The 23865-nt window shown below is 42.6% G+C and overlaps 1 protein-coding gene across 1 annotated transcript in view; it reads left to right on the forward strand.

The window, feature by feature from the left end:
- The window catches only part of STAC (SH3 and cysteine rich domain), a 721335-nt gene that overhangs the window by 525106 nt on the left and 172364 nt on the right, over nt 1–23865 (forward strand). Inside the window, exons 6-7 of the mRNA XM_077269325.1 lie at nt 6703–6781; nt 8727–8797. Of these exons, the coding sequence (XP_077125440.1) occupies nt 6703–6781; nt 8727–8797 (150 nt within the window). The remainder of the gene's footprint in view (nt 1–6702; nt 6782–8726; nt 8798–23865) is intronic.

Genomic DNA, 23865 nt, shown 5'->3' on the forward strand with positions numbered 1-23865 from the left:
AAATCGGGACACAAAATTTCCCCTGATGAGTTAGAATAGACGAAACGCGTAGGGAAATGGTTTCTTTATTCTGGGGTTGAACAAAAACCTGCTGGCAGCATGGGTGGATGATTGAGTGGCCGGAATGTGCCCCCCCTCCCGGATGCAGTGCCAACAGTGAGCGATCTTTCCTTTTTCAGAGGAAGAGAAGTTGGAGGTGAGATCGTTCCATTAGCATTTATCACCACCACTATTGTGTTTCCATCCCATAAATATGTATTGGGTATATGAGACATGCGATGGTTGATGCTTTTTTACACTGCAATTCTCATGTTTTTGAGTATTATTTTCCCCTAGGAGATTTATGAAATCAAATAGAGGTGTTGAATCTCAGGGATTTGTGTGGTTTTACATTCTAGTGAATGTGACTTTTTGTGAGTCCGTTTTTGTGTGTTTATATGGGTTGGTACTCCATTTTTAAACCTATTGATTAAAAGTTATATTTTAGTTATTAGTCACACCCTGCTTACAATTAGATTTTTTGACTGGTGGAATTACCTTGTTTATTTTTTACCATTACTGTCAATGTTTGTAAAAAAAATCACCCATACGCCATCCATAGACCTGCATTTCCATTTGCATGGACTAACTTTGGTAACAGTGTATGCATCTCTCTGTTGTACAGTACTTTTATCACACTGTGTCTGGACAAGAATACCTCCATAATGCTGCACATATCAGAACCTGTCATCAACCTGTCACGGATTGTGTGGAAAAAAGACTTTGGGGGCAATTCATCAAAGATTTTCCATCAGAAACTGACATATAATGCTTTGAAAAGTCACAAAACTTTTGTACAACTCAGATTAGCAAAAAAACTTTGTGGCTTTTGTCAATTTGATGTAGCTCCGCCAAAATGGGTGGGACTGAGGAGGAGGAGGTGGGGTGTGCTGCACCTTTCCATCAAACTCCACTAAAGTGCCAGTATTTTTTATGCCTGAAATGCTGCTGTGATGCTAGTCACTTCTCATGGCCAAGCTGTGAATCAGAGTGGTCAAGGACTCCAAGGTCAGAAGCCAGGAGGGTACATCATAAATAGAAGGAAGAGACAAAAGCGTAGTCAGGAAATGCTCCGATGCTCCGAAGCATACAGAACTCAAGGCACAGGGAGCACAAACCTCACTTGTTGATTGTATGTCTGGCAGTAGTCTGGGAGAAGCTGCTCAGTTAAGTAGGCATGGCAATCACCCAGGATAATGAACATTTGGAGACAGCCGACGCCTCACAGTCACAGACTGGCTAGTCGAGCTGTCAATCAACACAATGACAGCTCAGCACACCCTGAACCAGATTGGAAGGCCGAGCTGTCAGTTACTGCATCCCAGACACCCGTGGAACTGTGACAGCTACTTCATTCATTGACTAGAATGGCCTCTGAAAAGATGTGTGGAACTCATTAAGTGGCATTAAATGCTTCATGAATTTGGTGCATTGTATTCCAGCGACCCCTTCATTAAGACTGGCATGATGCCAGTCTTAATGAAATGTCTCTTAATGTATTTTTTCTTTTGTCTTGTTATTACCCATTACTATGTATTTGTACTTGTTCAATATACAGGTGATAGATAGATAGATAGATAGATAGATAGATAGATAGATAGATAGATAGATACAGTCATGACCAAACATTTTGGCACCCTTGAAATCATTCTAAAAAATTAAATATTTCTCCCAGAAAATTATTGTAATTACAAATGTTTTGTTATAAATATGTTTATTTCCTTTGTGTGGATTGGAACAACACAAAAAAATGAATAAAAAAGGCAAAGTGGACATAATTTCACACAAAGCTCTCAAAATAGGCAAGACACCTTTTTAAAAATTGTGGATAAACAGCATTGTTTCAAGCATGTAATGCTTATTTAAACTCACCTGTGGCAAGTAAAAGGTATGAAAATATGAAAATCACACATGAAACCAGATAAAAAGGGGAACATTTAACTAAATCTTTGCATTGTGTGTCTCTGTTTGCCACACTTAGCATGGAGAACAGAAAGAGGAGAAGAGAACTGTTTGAGGACTTGAGAATCAAAATTGTTAAAAAATGTCAACAATCTCAAGGTTACAATACCATCTCCAGGGTTCTGATGTTCCTTTGTCCACAGTGCTCAACATTATCACGATGCTTACAACCCATGGCACTGTAGCTAGTCATCTTGGATGTGAGCAGCAAAGAAAAATTGATAAAAGGTTACAACAGAGGATAGGCTGGATGGTGGATAAGCATCCTAAATCAATTTCCAAAGAAGTTCAAGATGTCCTGAAGGCTCAGAGTGTAAGTGCAAACTATCCATTATTATTTGAATGAAATTAAATGCTATAGCAGAAGACCCATGAGGACCACACTGCTGACATAGAGACATAAAAAGCTAGACTGCAGCATAGCAAAACTTAGGTGAGTAAGCCAAAATCCTTCTAGGGAAGTGTCTTGTGGACAGATGAGACCAAGATAGAGCTTTTTGGTAAATAACATCATTCTACTATTTACTGAAAATGGGATGAGGCCTAGAAAGAAAACAACACAGTACCTACAGTCACATATGGTGGAGGTTGAAAGATATTTTGGGGTTGTTTTGCTGCCTCTGGCACCGGGTGCCTTGACTGTGTGTAACCCATCATGAAATCTGAAGATTACCAAAGGATTCTGGTTGCAATGTAGTGACCAGTGTCAGAAAGCTAGTTTTTCATCCTAGGTCATGGGTCTTCCAGCAGGACAATGACCCCAAACATTCTTAAATGAGCACACAAAAATGGATGGAAACAAAGGCCTGGAGAGTTTTGAAGTGGCCAGAAATGAGTCCAGCTCTAAATCCCCTTGAATACCTGTGAAGAGATCTTAAAATTTATATTGGGAGAAGACACCTTCAAATATGAGAGCTGTAATAAGCTTGTTGGCAATTATAGGAAGTGATTGATAGCAAATATTTATTCCAAAGGGTGTGTTACCAAATATTAAATCATTAAATCATATCAGTCATTTTGTGAAAGGCCAGAGCCCCTTGCAGTTCCATGGTTTCCTGTGCGGTGGACTCAGGGAAAATGGCCACTGAAGGTGGTGCACTCAACACAAAAGAAAAGAATATGCACACAGTGGGATCAACCTGATATGATAAATTTTATTTTATTATAGAATGACACCTCACTACACATAATGGCAAAACAGGAAGGACCATACATTTAAAAACATCTAAAAACCAGACAGACCTACCCTCAACCCCCCACAAATACAATTTAGGGCCTGTAAATGAAAAAAATGCATGTACACATACCGTAGAGAGCATAACATACAAATGAACAAATGAGAAACAATAGAAGTATATAAATATTAACTTTCTAATATAGCCAATTGGCGCAATGCCCCTACACAGACAGTTATATAAACAGAACCCTAAACAATAACCCTACCTCCCAGTCCTGTTCCAGGCCTGTGGTGAAAACACAATACCATATGCCAGGTAGATACCTGGTGTAGCCACAGCCTGTCCTAAATCTAACACCCCAGGTCATACAGTACCAAGCTAAATGTGAAGTATCTTGCCGCCAAAAAATGACAATGTGTCTAAATCCAAGAATTTGCCTATGGGGCAAGAACACAACACGCTGGTGGAGGTGTATATACCTAAGTGCGGCTGGGGTAGATGAAAAAGTCCAGGACCGGATCCAAAGCAGCATAAAGGAGGAGGGAGGGGGGAGGGGGACAAAGGCCCCACGCGTATCGACGCTGCTAGAGCGTCTTCGTCAGGGGAAGGTAATGAAGCAGATCCCCCTGACCTGCCTTTTATGTGCAAACAGAAATAGAAGCTGATTAGTATCACCTGTTAGGCCGCTGACGGTGTTTCCATTCTCACTTTAGTGCGGAGTGTCTGGTGATTAGTTCCGGACCTGCGCACACTCCCCCTGCAAATACACACAGGAGCAATAGCCAATCAGCTCCCCTGTATCAGACTCCATTCCGCAAGAGCGAATCTGATTGGTCCGAGGAACACATGGGGTCTGTGTGTAAACACAGGGAGTTACTACCAGGGAATCTGATCTATTTTAATGTTGCGCATGGGGGTTCTACAAGGGGTCTGAGGGTTATGGGGCTTGAGGGGGTCAAGCCTGATATCAGGGGTGGCAACATGGTGCTGGACTTGCTTAGGAGAGAATCCAAATGGATATATAATCTCAATAGCCGGGCCCCAGTGGGGATCAACGAAGAATTATTGTTTACCGGCTTTTATAAGCAGGTTTAGAGCCTGAGGGTACGGACCTGGGGACTGGTTGATTTAGGGGCATTTAGTCCCATGAGTCCAGTTCCCACTAGGGCAGTTTGGATTCGGAAGACAGAACGGAACCAAGGGTAGGGACATCGTGCCCTCACTTTAAGAGCCAAGCCTATTCCGGGGCTGCTTTTTTCCGTCTCTGTTTCTCTCTCTTCCCCCCCCCTTTCCTCTTCCCTCTTCCTTTCTTTCCTTGTTCTTTCCCTCCCCTCCCCTCCCCTTTGGAGATTGATGAGTTATTCTGGGAGGGTTTAAGTTGCTAGACCTACGGGTAACGCTGGACCTTTTGGTACAATTTGTGTATGTAGTTTGGTATCATTGTGGTGTGGTTTCATACCGTCTAATGATAACATCTACATACATATATAAAAAGTATTCCTTTACCAACATGAAGTATATATAATCCCTTTTTTTTTTTTTTTTTTTTTTTTTTTCCCCTCCCCCTTCTTTCCCCCCTCTTCCCCCCCCCCTTTGGGAGCAGCATTTTTCGCCTTCTGTGCATTGTCCTTTTCTTTCGGTGGGGCAGTCACCCTCGTTAGATTCATACATGTATCCAACCACCCCCATAGTTTTGATGTCTTAGATGGACTTATTCCTTGGATTGCCTATTCCCGCAAACTTCAAAATATGCCTATTTGAACCTGGGCATTTGCACATGAGATTTGTTAAATGGGTGTGTGTGTTATGTATGTGGTACCAGACTGCCTGTGAAATGAGTGATATTATATAGCATGAGCATACTTGTGGAGGTGTTGGGAATTTGGCCAGAGTTGTAGTACACATGGCCTGCTATCACCCTTGCACTAATTGGTGTGCGAGTGTGTGGTGTCTTGTTTATATTGCGCATGCGAGGTTGCTGTTTCTATGGCAACTTGGAGGTGTGCGGCATGGCCTTTGACACTTGTGCGCAGATGAACAGCTCTTACTGTGCGGTCTGTGCACATTACGCTTATGTGGAAAATCTCCACAGCTACCCGGTGAAGCGCAACATTAAAATAGATCAGATTCCCTGGTAGTAACTCCCTGTGTTTACACACAGACCCCATGTGTTCCTCGGACCAATCAGATTCGCTCTTGCGGAATGGAGTCTGATACAGGGGAGCTGATTGGCTATTGCTCTTGTGTGTATTTGCAGGGGGAGTGTGCGCAGGTCCGGAACTAATCACCAGACACTCCGCACTAAAGTGAGAATGGAAACACCGTCAGCGGCCTAACAGGTGATACTAATCAGCTTCTATTTCTGTTTGCACATAAAAGGCAGGTCAGGGGGATCTGCTTCATTACCTTCCCCTGACGAAGACGCTCTAGCAGCGTCGATACGCGTGGGGCCTTTGTCCCCCTCCCCCCTCCCTCCTCCTTTATGCTGCTTTGGATCCGGTCCTGGACTTTTTCATCTACCCCAGCCGCACTTAGGTATATACACCTCCACCAGCGTGTTGTGTTCTTGCCCCATAGGCAAATTCTTGGATTTAGACACATTGTCATTTTTTGGCGGCAAGATACTTCACATTTAGCTTGGTAATGTATGACCTGGGGTGTTAGATTTAGGACAGGCTGTGGCTACACCAGGTATCTACCTGGCATATGGTATTGTGTTTTCACCACAGGCCTGGAACAGGACTGGGAGGTAGGGTTATTGTTTAGGGTTCTGTTTATATAACTGTCTGTGTAGGGGCATTGCGCCAATTGGCTATATTAGAAAGTTAATATTTATATACTTCTATTGTTTCTCATTTGTTCATTTGTATGTTATGCTCTCTACGGTATGTGTACATGCATTTTTTTCATTTACAGGCCCTAAATTGTATTTGTGGGGGGTTGAGGGTAGGTCTGTCTGGTTTTTAGATGTTTTTAAATGTATGGTCCTTCCTGTTTTGCCATTATGTGTAGTGAGGTGTCATTCTATAATAAAATAAAATTTATCATATCAGGTTGATCCCACTGTGTGCATATTCTTTTCTTTTGTGTTGAGTGTATACATTATATATGCACGTGGTTGATCCCTGGAGCTTGTATATTCTTTGTGCGGTGCCCGCCTTTCTTTGGTTCTTAACACTGAAGGTGGTGCATGCGCACATGGAGATCTCGGCACCAAGATCTCGGGAGATGAGATCTCAGCGTGGCCTGCAGCAACGGTACCGGTAAGGTATATCTGCATTATAAGACACACTCCCATTTTCCCCTAAATGTAGGTGTACTTCATTTTCTATAAGAATTTCACTGGTGCCAACACTCACAGCCATGACTGTAGATAGATAGATAGATAATCCTTATTGACACAAGTTGTGTGCCAAGTACCTGAATTTTAAAAGTATATTCCATATAGCCGTAATGCACTAAGTATACTTGTACTTGTATTACATTATTTAGTGAATAGTTTATCTTGCATTTTTTCTTGCAGACTACAGATTTACTGGAAGTTCCTGAAGAAGGGGATAATTCTTATTTATTGGATATAGGCAGACAGCGTAGTGATAGTGGTGAGTTTTTTCTTTTCTGACACGTTTCAAATCACTTCCAAAAAATCCGTACACAAACGTCTGGAAGTAATATTGGATAGCAGCTGTTTCTCACCTTGGAAACCAGCTATTAATATCGGACATGAGCTGTTGATCCAAATTAACTGCTTTTCAGTTTAATTAATTATCTTGATATAAGTGTAGCCTTAATGAAAGGCAATTATTTATGTACATTTATGTCAGGATGCCCAAGAGGTTAAAGAGTAGTGACTATGTCAATATTTTTTATTCTTATTTTAAGCATCAGGAATTCAAAATTCTTCTCATCCTAGTAGTTATTCAACACCTCCATAGATATCAAGCAAATGATATGGAAAAACAATTATTCTCATAATTTCACCAGCCTTAAAAGAGTTGTCCCAATTCAGTAAGTTCTGGTCCTAGGAAAAACAAGCCATGCTTTCCTCACCGTCTCCTTATACCTCACTGTGCCTTTGCCACTGCTCCCCTTATCTGGTGTCTCAAATGGGAAGTTGAAAGTGAGCTCAGCGGCCGTCCATGGGGACAAAGAGAATCTGAGCTCACTGATTGGCTGTTGCACTGTAAACACGATGCCAGCGCTGCAGACAATATCAAGCAATATAGGAAATCTCAGTGCTGGACCCAGGGACAGTGAGTAATACCAGTTTGCTTCTTTCAAATCAAACTGCGTCCAGAGATCAGTATTTTCAGAAAGTGGACAACCCCTTAATGTCTTCCTAATCCAAGTCATGCTCTCTCGGTGTAACCACTGCTGTATATCATTTCAGATCATTTTAGTATCCGTGCCCTCTCCATCCCTCTGAAGGATGCTGCACTTGGCAAGCGAGTTATGTTAATGATTTTTCCATTCACAAGTTTCACACAAGGATCTAGAATCTACTTACTCTTGTGTCAGTATGAGTCTTGTTTGCCAGGAAAATTTCTTATTTCCATTACAAACAGTCTCCCACCTTAATGCTAAATTTGGCAGTTTGTCAAGATAGCATGCCAAAATAAAAAGATTAAAGAGGTAAGATGCTGACTGCACACATGACTATGATACAATTTGTTACTGTCACATTTTTCTAAATGAGGACAGAGTATTGAATGATGCGTGCGCCGCGCGGTATAGTAAATTACAATTATGAACTGCACACTATATTATCAGTCATTATTTGTCAAAAGTTTCAAAATTCAATGTTTTAACAAATGTAATGTTAATTTTCTCCAAAGTTTTGCCTGACAGCTGCTTATTTAAAGATGAATGGAAATCCTAAAATAAGTTAGTACATTAGTTCACAGGTTGTATGGGGTTAGTCAGTCCATCCAAGTAGGAAAGCCTTCAATTGGTATAACAGTCAAAGCTTTACTGCTGACAAACTCACCTAATGATGGCTACCAACTGTCACCACAAGGAGCCATGATGCTTCACGTGTGCAAATCTGGTATTCTTCATGTCACATTAGTGTAATGGCACACATCCCAATTAATGGTTCCATAGGAGAGGGATGTAAGAAAACTAAGTATGTGATATTGGCCTTAGATGATACATCAAGATTTTACAATTCCCCTTTATTTTTATTTTGTTTTAGACTTTCTTTAGGATATTGTCAAAGAAGGAAGGTCAATCGACATAACACAGACTTCAGGTTCCCTGATTATTTGCCATATTGGGCCCAGATACTTTTTTATGATAGTCCGGAATATAAATAGACACTCTTATACCATTTTAAAAGCAAAAAATACAGCATAATAAAATGGGCAGTCTATATATTTAAAAGCAGGCTCTTTGATTGGTTAATGGCTTCTTATAGTCTACATGAGATATATTACGGCAGCATAGAGAATATTTTGCTGAGAAAGAAATAATTATTCCGTATTTATAGGTATCAACAAACTGTTACTGTTCATCTACTTAGCTAATAGCAGTTATCTTTTTTTTCAGTTTTTAGCTACTTAGAAAATGGTACAGAAAGTGTAAATGAAGAACAACAGCAAAGAGGAATCAACTCAACGGTACTCATTATTTTCTAACATTTATTAATTGCAAGGCAGTTTCAGAATACTGCTACAGTGAAAAATCAACAATTATGCAAAATACGTTCTTTTAGGCCAAAACTGAGAGAATTCAGTTCTAGTTTTTGAGCAAAACCTTCTGGTTGCTATCAGTAATAATGGGAAGATTTATTCAAACTATTCAAATGGAAGCATTGTGCATAAAAAATCTATCGAATTGAGGCCATTGAAATCTGTTAGCGTACAGTATTGTATCTATTTGTAATTTTTGTTATAGGGTATCATAATGAAATCAAATGTTTTATTAAACCAAAGAAGAATTTTCCTGCAGAAAAAGAACAAATTTGTTTCATAATTTATACCTCTGGTGAGTTTAATTTTCTCCACAACTAGACCAGCTATGAGATACACCTTAACAATATGCCACTATTTCTTAATACTTGTAGGTTTTTTAAAGAAAAAAAATGATCTTGTATAGTTTTGCCTTTTCTTATAACCTTGAAAGAACTAAACTATCGGGCTCCGATCTGGTCTATATTCCCACTTATTTGTGCTTCGGCGAAAAGCAGTAAACAGCTAATTTAAAAAGCACTCTTCTTCTTGATATTCTTTTCAGGATGGAAGAGATCTGTGCCCTGTACAGCAATATATGACTTGTTTGATTTAGAGCATAAAAGTATACTGAATAGATTGCACTCTAAATGGCAGTTAAATTCGACTTGCACATGACTGTGAGACCTAGCAATCTAAAAATTGTCTGAGAAGTTGTGTAAAATTCCTCATTTTATACAACTTTAATCCAATAAATACATTTATTTATGTAAAAACAAAAATAAACATAAAAAGTACACATATTTAGAATGACCCGACCTATAAAACTGTCCCACTAGTTAACCCCTTCAATGAACACCTTAAAAAAAAGAAACAAGTGGAATAAATTGCAATAAAAAAGACAAAAGTAAATAAAAAATGGTACCTTTGAAAACGTTCTCTTGTCCAATAAAAAAACAAGCCGCTATATAGCTCTGTAAGCATAAAAATAAAAAAGTTATAGCTCTTGGAATAAAGCAATGCAGAAAAAATGTTTTTCTTTAAAATACTTTTACTGTGTAAAATCGCTAAAACATAAAAAAATATAAATGTGGTATCACTGTAATCGTACAATCAAAGAATAAAGGTGTCATCAATTTTAAAACATGCAGAACTGCATAAAAAAAATAAAAATAAAAAATTCCCGAATCGCTGGCTTTTGTTCATTCTGCCTTCTAAAAACCAAAATCGAAAGCGATCAAAAAATGTAATGTGCCCGAAAATGGTACCAATAAAAACATCAACTTGTCCCGCAAAACACAAGTCTTTACATGACTCTGTCATCCGAAATATGGAAAAATGATTGCTATCTAAATATGGGGATGCAAAACCCTGTTTGTGCAATAAAAAGCGTCTTGTATGCCCCCTTCACATGACCATTTTTCATTTTCCTTGTGGGGTATAGCAAAAATGGGGTCACTTGCTGGGGGGTTTCCACTGTTTAGGCACATCACGGGTTCTCCAAATGTGACATGACACCTGCAGACCATTTCATTACAATCTGCATAATGAAATCCAAAAATGTCACTTCTTACTTTCTTTCCGTGCACCCAAATAATATTTTCCCCCACATATAGGGTATCTGCGCACTTAGGAGAAATTGCACAACAAATTTTGGTTATCATTTTCTACTGTTACCCTTTTGAAAATAAAAAATTTGAGGCAAAAGAACATTTTTGTTGGAAAAATGTGATTTTTTTTTTATTTTTACGACTCAAAGTTATAAACTTCTGTGAAGCACCTGGGGGTTCAAGGTGCTCACCACACATCTAAATAAATTCCTTGAGGGGTCTATCTTCCAAAGTGGGGTCACTTGTATGAGAATTCCATTATTTAGGTGTGAGCGGGTTGCAGGATGCAGCAAAGGGCAGTTAAATATTGAGGTGAAAGGAAATTTGAATGCGAGAAAACAATATGCAAAGTCAATGAAGAACAACAAAGGGTATTATGATAGTAGTTCTTGCTGAATCCACATAGCCTGTCAATCACCTTGCAGGCTGCAGAAATCTCTGGGCAGGTGGTGATGGCAAAGACGACTGGCACAGTGCTTGTCTGATGTAAGCTTGAGGGTAACGATGATCTGGTACCTTCCCCTGGGCCCCTAGTCCATTTACTCATGTGGCTGAGAGGGGGGCAAACTGCAGCTCTGTCTGAGCCCAACGTGGCCCGGCAGATCTGCACCAGGGGGTTGGGGCACAGATAATGGTCCTGCACCCAGTCTCTCTTTGACGGCACGCCTGCATCACTTGCAGACCTGGAGCACTGGGCACCTGGGTTCGTATTGGTCAACAGACGCGCCGTACGTCTCTCCTCGTGGAACTGGATGTCGGCTATGAGGAAACTTAGGCTCGGGCCTGCGCTGCAACCATGCTCGAGGACCAAAGCAGAGTCTTCTCACTGCGAGCTGTCTCTTCCCACTGAATCTGACCACTTCCGCGCGCGCTCCTACTGCCAAGCTCTAGCCACCCCCACTGCTCCCGGATACCAAGAATGGTCCAGTCCCGTAGACATTACCCCGGACAACAGAGGTGACAGCCCCGACAGTTCCGGACCCGACACAGAACAGGTACTTTTATCAAACTCACCCTACAGCCAGGTTTGGTTTGATAGGCATCGCTCTCTTGGTTCAATTCCTCCTCTCTTCTTGTAATCACTGTCTTCCATCTTGCCTCATATGGATAACACATCCTATGTCATCCACCCAGTGTCCTTCATCCGCACATCTGTCTGCTTTGTTGAGGGCAGCGCAAAGTATTATAGAGCGCATGTGCTGGCGCTCTTTGCCCTTTCTCAGCACATGTGCATTAAAGTATTTTGCTCTGCCCTCGGCACTGCAAGAGAAAATTGTACTTGAGCAGGAGTGCGATGGGGCATATTGAATGGATAACGTGGGACACGTCATTCAAATGAGGCAAGAAGGAGGAAGGCAATTGTAAGTAAAGAGGAGGTGTCAGATCAAGACCGGGGATGCCATTTGGACAAGACCGCCTTGTAGGTGAGTATTATAAAAGCTATTGTTTTTGTTATGCAAAGCGCATTCGGGACTTGCATACAGCATTTTAGAATGCTTTATATGAGGGTGTGCAGTACTTTACATGTGAAAAACCTGGTGACAGTTTCCCTTTAATACCTTTCTGAAGTTGAGTGTAATAGTATGCAAATGTCAGACTCCCCCTGCTTGGTGCGGGCCCCGGCATGGAGCCCACAGCTTTCCGGGCATATGTCAGCTGATCTATACAGCTGACATGTGGCCACAACAGCCGCTGGTGGAATTTCTGACAGCAGCATTTAACTCACACTTACCGGAAGCGTGTCCTTTATCCCACCCATCAGTGACCCTTTCACATGATCGCTGGCCACCTATGGGTCGGCATTACAACCAGAGGTCTCCAGCAGACCTCTATGGTTGTCCTGGCCAGATTGCTATGAGCGCCGCCCGGTGGACGGCACTCATAGCAAGTGAACATTTCTGCAACACACAGGCAACACAATGATGTAGTGACCGACTTGTACTATGGAGATTTGCCATGGCAATACATATCACTCCAACACTCTCTATGCATTCCAAAACCACCAGTCTGGACACCACTAGTCTGGATAACATTTTTTTTATAAATTCAGATTTAATTTGAGGCTCGAAAAAGATGACATATCCAACCATGCAGGCCATCACAAAATTAACCTGCAGCTCATATAGTCTAGAATTATTACAGCATTGTACAATGAGTCTGATGGCTGTGCAAATATGAGTTTAAAAAATAATTCTATTTGACTTTGAAGCTGAAATGCATGTCACATCACAGTGCCACTTGACAGACCAACCTTAAATCAGGCATCATATCAGGAATTTAGACAAGGACAACATGGAAAGTAGTCAGTCCTAATAAACCACGGAGAGAACTGATGTGTTTGGACATTCCCCTGTAGAGATAAAAAATAGACACTTTGGTTGAAATCAGCCAAACACCTGGTATCCTGAGCTAATTACTATCATTAGTGCATTTGTCATGTATTTTATGCCCTAAATGATTTTCATATGACTAAAGATTTAGCAATAATTTTCAGCATTATGATTATATTTTAAAAAATTTTTGTGTTTTGCAAATTAAGTATAAACATGGTATATTCTATGCCATATGCATCTACATTTAGGCAATAATATCCCTTAGAAAGTATAGTATATAATGCAGACTAACACATAACACTTGTACAATTCTCATCCTAGAAGCAGAATAATATATTAGTGTCCTTCGCTGTGAATCCCTCCCATTATAGGTACATGTAATGCCGACATAATGGGGTCACAATGCATGATAAAAGTAGTCCAAAGGATATTACAATGTCAATATATCAGAGTCCTTTAGGGGAAAGGGAAATGTACCGTATCATGCCTTCTTCACCAAACTGGAAGCAAAATGTGACAAAATTTGTCTCAAGTGGTATTTTGCCATTTTGCTTAGACCCAAGGCTTTGTTAAAAAGTAGGTGGGTCTTAGCAAAAGAGGTTTGACTTATTTTCACAGAACAAAATTGCTATAATATATGCCACTTTGAACATGAAACATATTCTAACTCATGGCTGATGTAGATTTCATTTTCTACCATACGTAGAGCCCAAAAGATGCACAGACTGTTAATTCAAGACATAATATGCTAGCCTTGATAAATTGCCACCTTTGGCAGCATATCAAAATTATCAGTGCTGTCCCTTAAATGGCCCCCATTGTGTTTACACAACAGAAGACATAGGAACCCCATAACAAAATTAGTTCTGTGTAACAGAGCGACCTACATTAATTCCACCAAAGGAACACTACCTATGTCCTCTTAATGACAGTCACAGCACTCCCATAATGACACCCACAAATGCAAATTAGATCACATGTAGATAATAGTGCATAACAAAACCAGCTATAGTAAATAGGGAAAAAACTAGAGCAGCACAGCCCCACTGGACACAGAGATGCAGCGGCGTGGAGTATTCAAGAGGCACCAGAACATGCGGCAAAGACCGGAGGTGCTAGCGTGGGGAAATAAGATCCATAACTGAAACAGGAGTGAAGAAAACGCCAAAGCACTCACCAATCTTGCAGTTCAACGAATCTTTATTGCTTCATACAAACAAATCTTCACGGCACGGGGGAAGGTGGAACAGAGTGCAAGAGTGCAACGGACGAGACATATATACATGTTTTTTTCCATTGTGTGTATTGAAACAACACAAAAAACAGAGAAAAAAAGGCAAATTGGACATAATTTCACGCAAAACATAAAAAATGGTATGGACAATATTGTTGGCAACCTCCACTTAATATTTGGTTGCACAGCCTTTGGAGTAAATAACTGCAATCAATCATTTCCTGTTACCATCAATAAGCTTTTTACACCTTTCAATTGGAATTGTGGACCATAGGGTTGAGCGAAACGGATCGAACAAATTCAAAAATCACCGACTTTCGGCAAAGTCGGGTTTCATGAAACCCGACCCTAGTGTGGGATCGGCCATGCGGTCGGCGATCTGCGCGCCAAAGTCGCGTTTCGTATGATGTGTTCAGCGCCATTTCTCAGCCAATGAAGGAGGACGCAGAGTGTGGGCAGCGTGAGGACATAGGTCTCGGTCCCCACCATCTTAGAGAAGGGCATGAAAGTGATTGGCTTGCTTTCTGTGGCGTCACAGGGGCTATAATGGGGCATGAACGCCGACTGCCATCTTACTTCTGCTGATCTTAGCATAGGAAGAGGTTGCTGCAGCTTCGTCAGAAGAAGGGACATAGTTAGGGAGGGAAGATTAACCCCCAAACCGCTTGTGCTGTAGCGATTTCCACTGTCCAACACCACCTTTGTTTTGCAGGGACAGTGGAGGCTATATCTTTGTGCATCGGCTCTGTAGCTAATTAGGCTACCTTATAAGGCTCCCTGATAGCTGCATTGCTGTTTGCACCGCTGCTGTGCAAACCAAATGCTTTTTTAAAAGCAAAAATCCTGTTGCTCCTTTCTGCACAGTTATCTTGTTTATTTGTCCACACTTTTGTGTGCAGCAGTCCTTTTTATTGCTGCCATACTTGTCCTGATATCATTGTAGGGAGATTGAAATTGTACTACAGTCCTTGTATTTTTTCATACATCAGCCATCCACTTGCTGCCACTTACATTGCGTTGTTTTATACACTGTGCCTGAGTTTGGGTTCAGTCTCCCCCCAAAAAAGTGAGATATAAATTCTCCTAAAGTGGATATACCTCAGTCCTCTTAGTTTGTCGTATATCAGCCAGCCACTTGCTGCCACTCACACTGCGTTGTTTTATACACTGGGCCTGAGTTTGGGTTCAGTCTCCCCCCAAAAAAGTGAGATATAAATTCTCCTAAAGTGGATATACCTCAGTCCTCTTAGTTTGTCGTATATCAGCCAGCCACTTGCTGCCACTCACACTGCGTTGTTTTATACACTGGGCCTGAGTTTGGGTTCAGTCTCCCCCCCAAAAAAAGTGAGATTCAAATTCTCACAAAGTGGATATACCTTAGTCCTCTTAGTTTGTCGTGTATCAGCCAGCCACTTGCTGCCACTCACATTGCATTGTTTTATACACTGGGCCTGAGTTTGGCTTCAGTCTCCCCCCCAAAAAAAGTGAGATTCAAATTCTCACAAATTGGGTATACCTCAGTCCTCTTAGTTTGTCGTATATCAGCCAGCCACTTGCTGCCACTCACATTGCGTTGTTTTATACACTGGGCCTGAGTTTGGGTTCAGTCTCCCCCCCAAAAAAAGTGAGATTCAAATTCTCCCAAAGTGGATATACCTCAGTCCTTTTAGTTTGTCATATGTCAACCAGCCACTTGCTGCCACTCACATTGCATTGTTTTATACACTGGGCCTGAGTTTGGGTTCAGTCTCCCCCCAAAAAAAGTGAGATTCAGATTCTCACAAAGTGGATATACCTCAGTCCTCTTAGTTTGTCGTGTATCAGCCAGCCACTTGCTGCCACTCACATTGCGTTGTTTTATACACTGGGCCTGAGTTTGGGTTCAGTCTCCCCCCAAATAAAGTGAGATTCAGATTCTCACAAAGTGGATATACCTTAGTCCTCTTAGTTTGTCGTGTATCAGCCAGCCACTTGCTGCCACTCACATAGCGTTGTTTTATACACTGGGCCTGAGTTTGGGTTCAGTATCCCCCCCAAAAAAAGTGAGATTCAGATTCTCACAAAGTGGATATACCTCAGTTCTCTTAGTTTGTCGTATATCAGCCAGCAACTTGCTGCCACTCACATTGCATTGTTTTATACACTGGGCCTGAGTTTGGGTTCAGTCTCCCCCCAAAAAAGTGAGACTCAAATTCTCCCAAAGTGGATATACCTCAGTCCTCTTAGTTTGCCGTATATCAGCCAGCCACTTGCTGCCACTCACAATGCGTTGTTTTATACACTGGGCCTGAGTTTGGGTTCAGTATCCCCCCAAAAAAGTGAGATTCAAATTCTCCCATAGTGGATATACCTCAGTACTCTTAGTTTGTCGTATGTCAGCCAGAAACTTGTTGCCACTCACATTGCATTGTTTTATACACTGGGCCTGAGTTTGGGTTCAGTATCCCCCCAAAATAGTGAGATTCAAATTCTCCCATAGTGGATATACCTCAGTGCTCTTAGTTTGCCGTATATCAGCCAGACACTTTCTGCCACTCACATTGTGTTGTTTTATACACTGGGCCTGAGTTTGGGTTCAGTCTCCCCCCAACAAAAGGGAGATTCAAATTCTCCCATAATGGATATACCTCAGTCCTCTTAGTTTGTAGTATATTAGCCAGCCAGTTGCTGCCACTCACATTGCGTTGTTTTGTACACTGGGCCTGAGTTTGAGTTCGGTCTCCCCCCCAAAAAAAGTGAGATTCAAATTCTCCCAAAGTGGATATAACTCAGTCCTCTTAGTTTTTCGTATATCAGCCAGCCACTTGCTGCCACTCACATTGCGTTGTTTTATACACTGGGCCTGAGTTTGGGTTTGGTCTCCCCCGAAAAAAAGTGAGATCCAAATTCTCACAAAGTGGATATAACTCAGTCCTCTTAGTTTGTTGTATATCAGCCAGCCACTTGCTGCCACTCACATTGCATTGTTTTATACACTTGTCCTGAGTTTGGGTTCAGTCTCCCCCTCAAAAAAGTGAGATTCAAATTCTCACAAAGTGGATATACCTCAGTCCTCTTAGTTTGTCGTATATCAGCCAGCCACTTGCTGCCACTCACATTGCATTGTTTTATACACTTGTCCTGAGTTTGGGTTCAGTCTCCCCCCCAAAAAGTGAGATTCAAATTCTCACAAAGTGGATATACCTCAGTCCTCCTAGTTTGTCGTATATCAGCCAGCCACTTGCTGCCACTCACATTGCGTTGTTTTATACACTGGGCCTGAGTTTGGGATCAGTCGCCCCCTCAAAATGTGAGATTCAAATTCTCACAAAGTGGATATAACTCAGTCCTCTTAGTTTGTTGTGTATCAGCCAGCCACTTGCTGCCGCTCACATTGCATTGTTTTATACACTGGGCCTGAGTTTGGCTTTTGTCTCCCCCCCAAAAAAGTGAGATTCAAATTCTCACAAAGTGGATATACCTCAGTCCTCTTAGTTTGTCGTATATCAGCCAGCCACTTGCTGCCACTCACTTTGCGATGTTTTATACACTGGGCCTGAGTTTGGGTTCAGTCTCCCCCCCAAAAAAGTGAGATTCAAATTCTCACAAAGTGGATATACCTCAGTCCTCTTAGTTTGTCGTATTTCAGCCAGCCACTTGCTGGCACTCACATTGGGAAGTTTTATACACTGGGCCTGAATTTGGGTTCAGTCTCCCCCACAAAAGAGTGAGATTCAAATTCTGACAAAGTGGATATACCTCAGTCCTCTTAGTTTGTCGTATGTCAGCCAGCCACTTGCTGCCACTCACATTGTGTTGTTTTATACACTGGGCCTGAGTTTGGGTTCAGTCTCCTGTTATGGCCCTGGTGGTTAGGAGCACCCGGAATGACCTGATGAGTAAACTCAAAATCGGGACTAGCTCTGGGGTAGTGGGAACTCTGCTGACCGCAAACCCTACTCCTGTCACACACACTAGAAATAGCCGTGGAGCGTACCTAACTCTCCCTAGACGCCTCTTCACAGCCTAAGAGCTAACTACACCTAAAGATTGAAATAGAAGCCTTACCTTGCCTCAGAGAAATTCCCCAAAGGTAAAGGCAGACCCCCACATATATTGACTGTGCATTAAGAGTAAAGTCACAAACACAGGAATGAAACAGGTTTTAGCAAAGGAGGCCAGACTTCACTAAATAGTCAGAGGATAGAACAGGGAACTATGCGGTCAGCACAAAAGACTACAAAAAACCACGCAGAGTAAGCAAAAAGACTCCCCACATCGACTCACGGTGTGGAGGTGCCACTCTGCACCCCCAGAACTTCCAGCTAGCAAGGGAATATCATGATAGCAAGCTGGACTAGAAATTAGCAGTACTAAGAAATATATTCAGAAAGCAGTAACAGCAAATTAACTAGCAAAGACTTAGCTTCTGCTGGAGTAGACAGGTCCTCAGAGAAGTCCAAAAGAGATCTGAACCAATACTGAAACATTGACAGCTGGCATGAAGTAACGATCTGAGTGGAGTTAAATAGGGAAGCCAGCACAGCAATAAACGAGAGCAGCTGATAAAGCCAACCTCAGTGACCAGCAGTTCCGCTTGAAGCCACCAGAGGGAGTCCAAGAGCAGAACCAACCAAAGTACCATTCATGACCACAGGAGGGAGTCCGAGAACGGAATTCACAACAGTACCCCCCCCTTGAGGAGGGGTCACCGAACCCTCACCAGGGCCCCCAGGTTGATCAGGACGAGCCAAATGAAAGGCACGAACTAAATCGGCAGCATGGACATCGGAGGCAACAACCCAGGAATTATCCTCCTGACCATAGCCCTTCCACTTAACCAGGTACTGAAGCTTCCGTCTCGAAATACGAGAATCCAAAATTTTTTCCACCACATACTCCAACTCCCCCTCAACCAACACCAGAGCAGGAGGATCAACGGAGGGAACCATACGCGCCACGTACCTCCGCAACAACGACCTATGGAACACATTATGGATGGCAAAAGAAGCTGGAAGGACCAAACAAAATCACACAGGGTTGAGAATTTCAGAAATCTTATAAGGACCAATGAAACGAGGCTTAAACGTAGGAGAAGAAACCTTCATAGGAACATAACGAGAAGACAACCAAACCAAATCCCCAACACGAAGTCGGGGACCAACACAATGACGGCGGTTAGCGAAACGTTGAGCCTTCTCCTGGGACAACGTCAGATTGTCCACTACGTGAGTCCAAATTTGCTGCAACCTGTCCACCACAGAATCCACACCAGGACAGTCAGAAGGCTCAACCTGCCCCGAAAAAAAACGAGGATGAAAACCAGAATTGCAAAAAAAAGGCGAAACCAAAGTAGCCGAACTAGCCCGATTATTAAGGGCGAACTCAGCCAATGGCAAGAAGGTCACTTAATCATCCTGATCAGCAGAAACAAAGCATCTCAGATAGGTTTCCAAAGTCTGGTTGGTTCGTTCGGTTTGGCCATTTGTTTGAGGATGGAAAGCCGAAGAAAAAGACAAATCAATGCCCATCTTAGCACAAAAGGACCGCCAAAACCTAGAGACAAACTGGGAACCTCTGTCCGACACAATGTTCTCCGGAATGCCATGCAAACGAACCACATGTTGAAAAAACAATGGCACCAAATCAGAGGAGGAAGGTAATTTAGGCAAGGGTACCAAATGGACCATCTTAGAAAAGCGATCACAAACCACCCAGATGACAGACATCCTTTGAGAGACAGGAAGATCTGAAATAAAATCCATGGAAACATGCGTCCAAGGCCTTTTCGGGACTGGCAAGGGCAAAAGCAACCCACTGGCATGAGAACAGCAGGGCTTAGCCCGAGCAAAAGTCCCACAGGACTGCACAAAAGAACGCACATCCCGTGACAAGGAAGGCCACCAAAAGGACCTAGCCACCAAATCTCTGGTACCAAAAATCCCAGGATGACCAGCCAACACCGAGCAATGAACCTCAGAAATAACTCTGCTAGTCCATCTATCAGGGACAAACAGTTTCTCCGCTGGACAACGGTCAGGTCTATCAGCCTGAAACTCCTACAGCACCCGCCGCAAATCAGGGGAGATGGCAGACAGAATTACCCCCTCTTTGAGAATACCAGCCGGCTCAGGGACTCCTGGAGAATCAGGCACAAAACTCCTAGAAAGGGCATCCGCCTTCACATTCTTAGAACCTGGAAGGTATGAGACCACAAAATCGAAATGGGAGAAAAACAGTGACCATCGAGCCTGTCTAGGATTCAACCGCTTGGCGGACTCGAGGTAAGTCAGATTCTTGTGATCCGTCAAGACCACAATACGGTGCTTGGCTCCCTCAAGCCAATGTCGCCACTCCTCGAATGCCCACTTCATAGCTAGCAGCTCCCGATTGCCAACATCATAATTACGCTCAGCAGGCAAAAACGTTCTAGAAAAGAAAGCACATGGCTTCATCACAGAGCCATCAGAACTTCTTTGAGACAAAACAGCCCCTGCTCCAATCTCAGAAGCATCAACCTCGACCTGAAAAGGGAGCGAAACATCTGGCTGACGCAACACAGGGGCCGAAGAAAAACGACGTTTCAGCTCCTGAAAAGCCTCAATGGCCACAGAGGACCAATTCACCACATCAGCACCTTTCTTTTTCAAATCAGTCAAAGGTTTAACCACACTAGAAAAATTAGCGATTAAGCGACGGTAAAAATTAGCAAAGCCCAGGAATTTCTGGAGGCTCTTCACAGATGTAGGTTGAGTCCAATCATAAATGGCCTGAACTTTAACAGGATCCATCTCGATAGTAGAAGGGGAAAAAATGAAGCCCAAAAAGGAAACCTTCTGAACTCCGAAGAGACATTTAGACCCCTTCACAAACAAGGAATTAGCACGAAGGACCTGGAAAACCATTCTGACCTGTTTCACATGAGACTCCCAATCATCCGAAAAGACCAAAATATCATCAAAATATACAATCATGAATCTATCCAGATACTTTCGGAAGATGTCATGCATAAAGGACTGAAACACAGATGGAGCATTTGAAAGCCCGAATGGCATTACCAGGTACTCAAAATGGCCCTCGGGCATATTAAATGCTGTTTTCCATTCATCGCCCTGTTTAATACGCACAAGGTTATACGCCCCTCGAAGATCTATCTTGGTGAACCAACTAGCCCCCTTAATCCGAGCAAACAAATCAGACAGCAGAGGCAAAGGGTACTGAAATTTGACCGTGATTTTATTGAGAAGGCGGTAATCTATACAGGGTCTCAGAGAACCATCCTTCTTGGCCACAAAAAAGAACCCTGCTCCCAACGATGATGAAGACGGGCGAATATGCCCTTTCTCCAAGGACTCCTTTATATAACTCCGCATAGCGGCATGCTCTGGCAAGGATAAATTGAAAAGTCGGCCCTTAGGAAACTTACTACCAGGAATCAAATTTATAGCACAATCACAATCCCTATGAGGGGGTAGGACACTGGACTTGGGCTCATCAAATACATCCTGGTAATCCGACAGAAACTCAGGGACTTCAGAAGGAGTGGAAGCAGAAATTGACACCAACGGAACATCGCCATGTACCCCTTGACAACCCCAACAGGACACAGACATTGATTTCCAATCCAATACTGGATTATGAACCTGTAGCCATGGCAAACCCAACACGACCACATCATGCAAATTATGCAACACCAAAAAGCAAATATCTTCCTGATGTGCAGGAGCCATGCACATGGTCAGCTGAGTCCAGTACTGAGGTTTATTCTTGGCCAACGGCGTGGCATCAATTCCCCTTAATGGAATAGGATACTGCAAAGGCTCCAAGAAAAAAACACATCGCCTGGCAAACTCCAAGTCCATCAAATTCAGGGCAGCGCCTGAATCCACAAATGCCATAACCGAGTAGGACGACAGAGAGCAAATCAGAGTAACAGACAAAAGAAATTTAGGCTGTACAGTACCAATGGTGACAGACCTAGCGAACCGCTTAGTGCTTTTAGGACAATCAGAGATAGCATGAGTGGGGTCACCACAGTAAAAACACAGCCTATTCTGACGTCTGTGTTCTTGCCGTTCAGTTCTGGTCAAAGTTCTATCACATTGCATAAGCTCAGGCCTCTGCTCAGAGGACACCGCCAAATGGTGCACAATTTTGCACTCGCGCAAACGCCGATCAATTTGGATGGCCAAGGACATTGATTCATTCAGACCAGCAGGTGTGGGGAATCCCACCATAACATCCTTAAGGGCTTCAGAAAGACCCTTTCTAAAAATTGCTGCCAGGGCACACTCATTCCATTGAGTAAGCACAGACCATTTTCTAAACTTCTGACAATATATCTCCGCTTCATCCTGACCCTGACACAAAGCTAGCAAGATTTTCTCTGCCTGATCCACTGAATTCGGTTCGTCAAAAAGCAATCCAAGCGCCAGAAAAAACGCATCTACATTAAGCAATGCAGGATCTCCTGGCGCAAGGGAGAATGCCCAGTCTTGAGGGTCGCCACGCAACAAAGAAATAATAATTTTTACTTGCTGAATGGGGTCACCAGAGGAGCGGGGTTTCAAAGCAAGAAACAGTTTACAATTATTTTTGAAATTCAGAAACTTAGATCTATCCCCAGAAAACAAATCAGGAATTGGAATTCTAGGCTCTAACATCGGATTCTGAACTACATAATCTTGAATGCTTTGTACCCTTGCAGTGAGATGATCCACACAAGAGGACAGACCTTGAATATCCATATTTACACCTGAGTCCTGAACCACCCAGAGGTTAAGGGGAAAAGAGAGACAAAACACACTGCAAAGAAAAAAAATGGGTTCAGAACTTCTCTTATCCCTCTTTTGAGATGCATTAACACTTTATGGCCAGCTGTACTGTTATGGACCTGGTGGTTAGGAGCACCTGGAATGACCTGATGAGTAAACTCAAAATCGGGACTAGCTCTGGGGTAGTGGGAACTTTGCTGACCGCAAACCCTACTCCTGTCACACACACTAGAAATAGCCGTGGAGCGTACCTAACTCTCCCTAGACGCCTCTTCACAGCCTAAGAGCTAACTACACCTAAAGATTGAAATAGAAGCCTTACCTTGCCTCAGAGAAATTCCCCAAAGGTAAAGGCAGCCCCCCACATATATTGACTGTGAGTTAAGAGTAAAGTCACAAACACAGGAATGAAACAGGTTTTAGCAAAGGAGGCCAGACTTCACTAAATTGTCAGAGGATAGAACAGGGAACTATGCGGTCAGCACAAAAGACTACAAAAAACCACGCAGAGTAAGCAAAAAGACTCCCCACACCGACTCACGGTGTGGAGGTGCCACTCTGCACCCCCAGAACATCCAGTTAGCAAGGGAATATCATGATAGCAAGCTGGACTAGAAATTAGCAGTACTAAGAAATATATTCAGAAAGCAGTAACAGCAAATGAACTAGCAAAGACTTAGCTTCTGCTGGAGTAGACAGGTCCTCAGAGAAGTCCAAGAGAGATCTGAACCAATACTGAAACATTGACAGCTGGCATGAAGTAACGATCTGAGTGGAGTTAAATAGGGAAGCCAGCACAGCAATACACGAGAGCAGCTGATAAAGCCAACCTCAGTGACCAGCAGTTCCGCTCGAAGCCACCAGAGGGAGTCCAAGAGCAGAACCAACCAAAGTACCATTCAAGACCACAGGAGGGAGTCCGAGAACGGAATTCACAACAGTCTCCCCCCAAAAAAAGTGAGATTCAAATTCTCACAAAGTGGATATACCTCAGTCCTCTTAGTTTGTCGTATTTCAGCCAGCCACTTGCTGCCACTCACATTGCGATATTTTATACACTGGGCCTGAATTTGTGTTCAGTCTCCCC

The sequence above is a fragment of the Ranitomeya variabilis genome, chromosome 6, assembly GCF_051348905.1.
Source record: "Ranitomeya variabilis isolate aRanVar5 chromosome 6, aRanVar5.hap1, whole genome shotgun sequence".
NCBI classification, from domain to species: Eukaryota; Metazoa; Chordata; class Amphibia; order Anura; family Dendrobatidae; genus Ranitomeya; species Ranitomeya variabilis.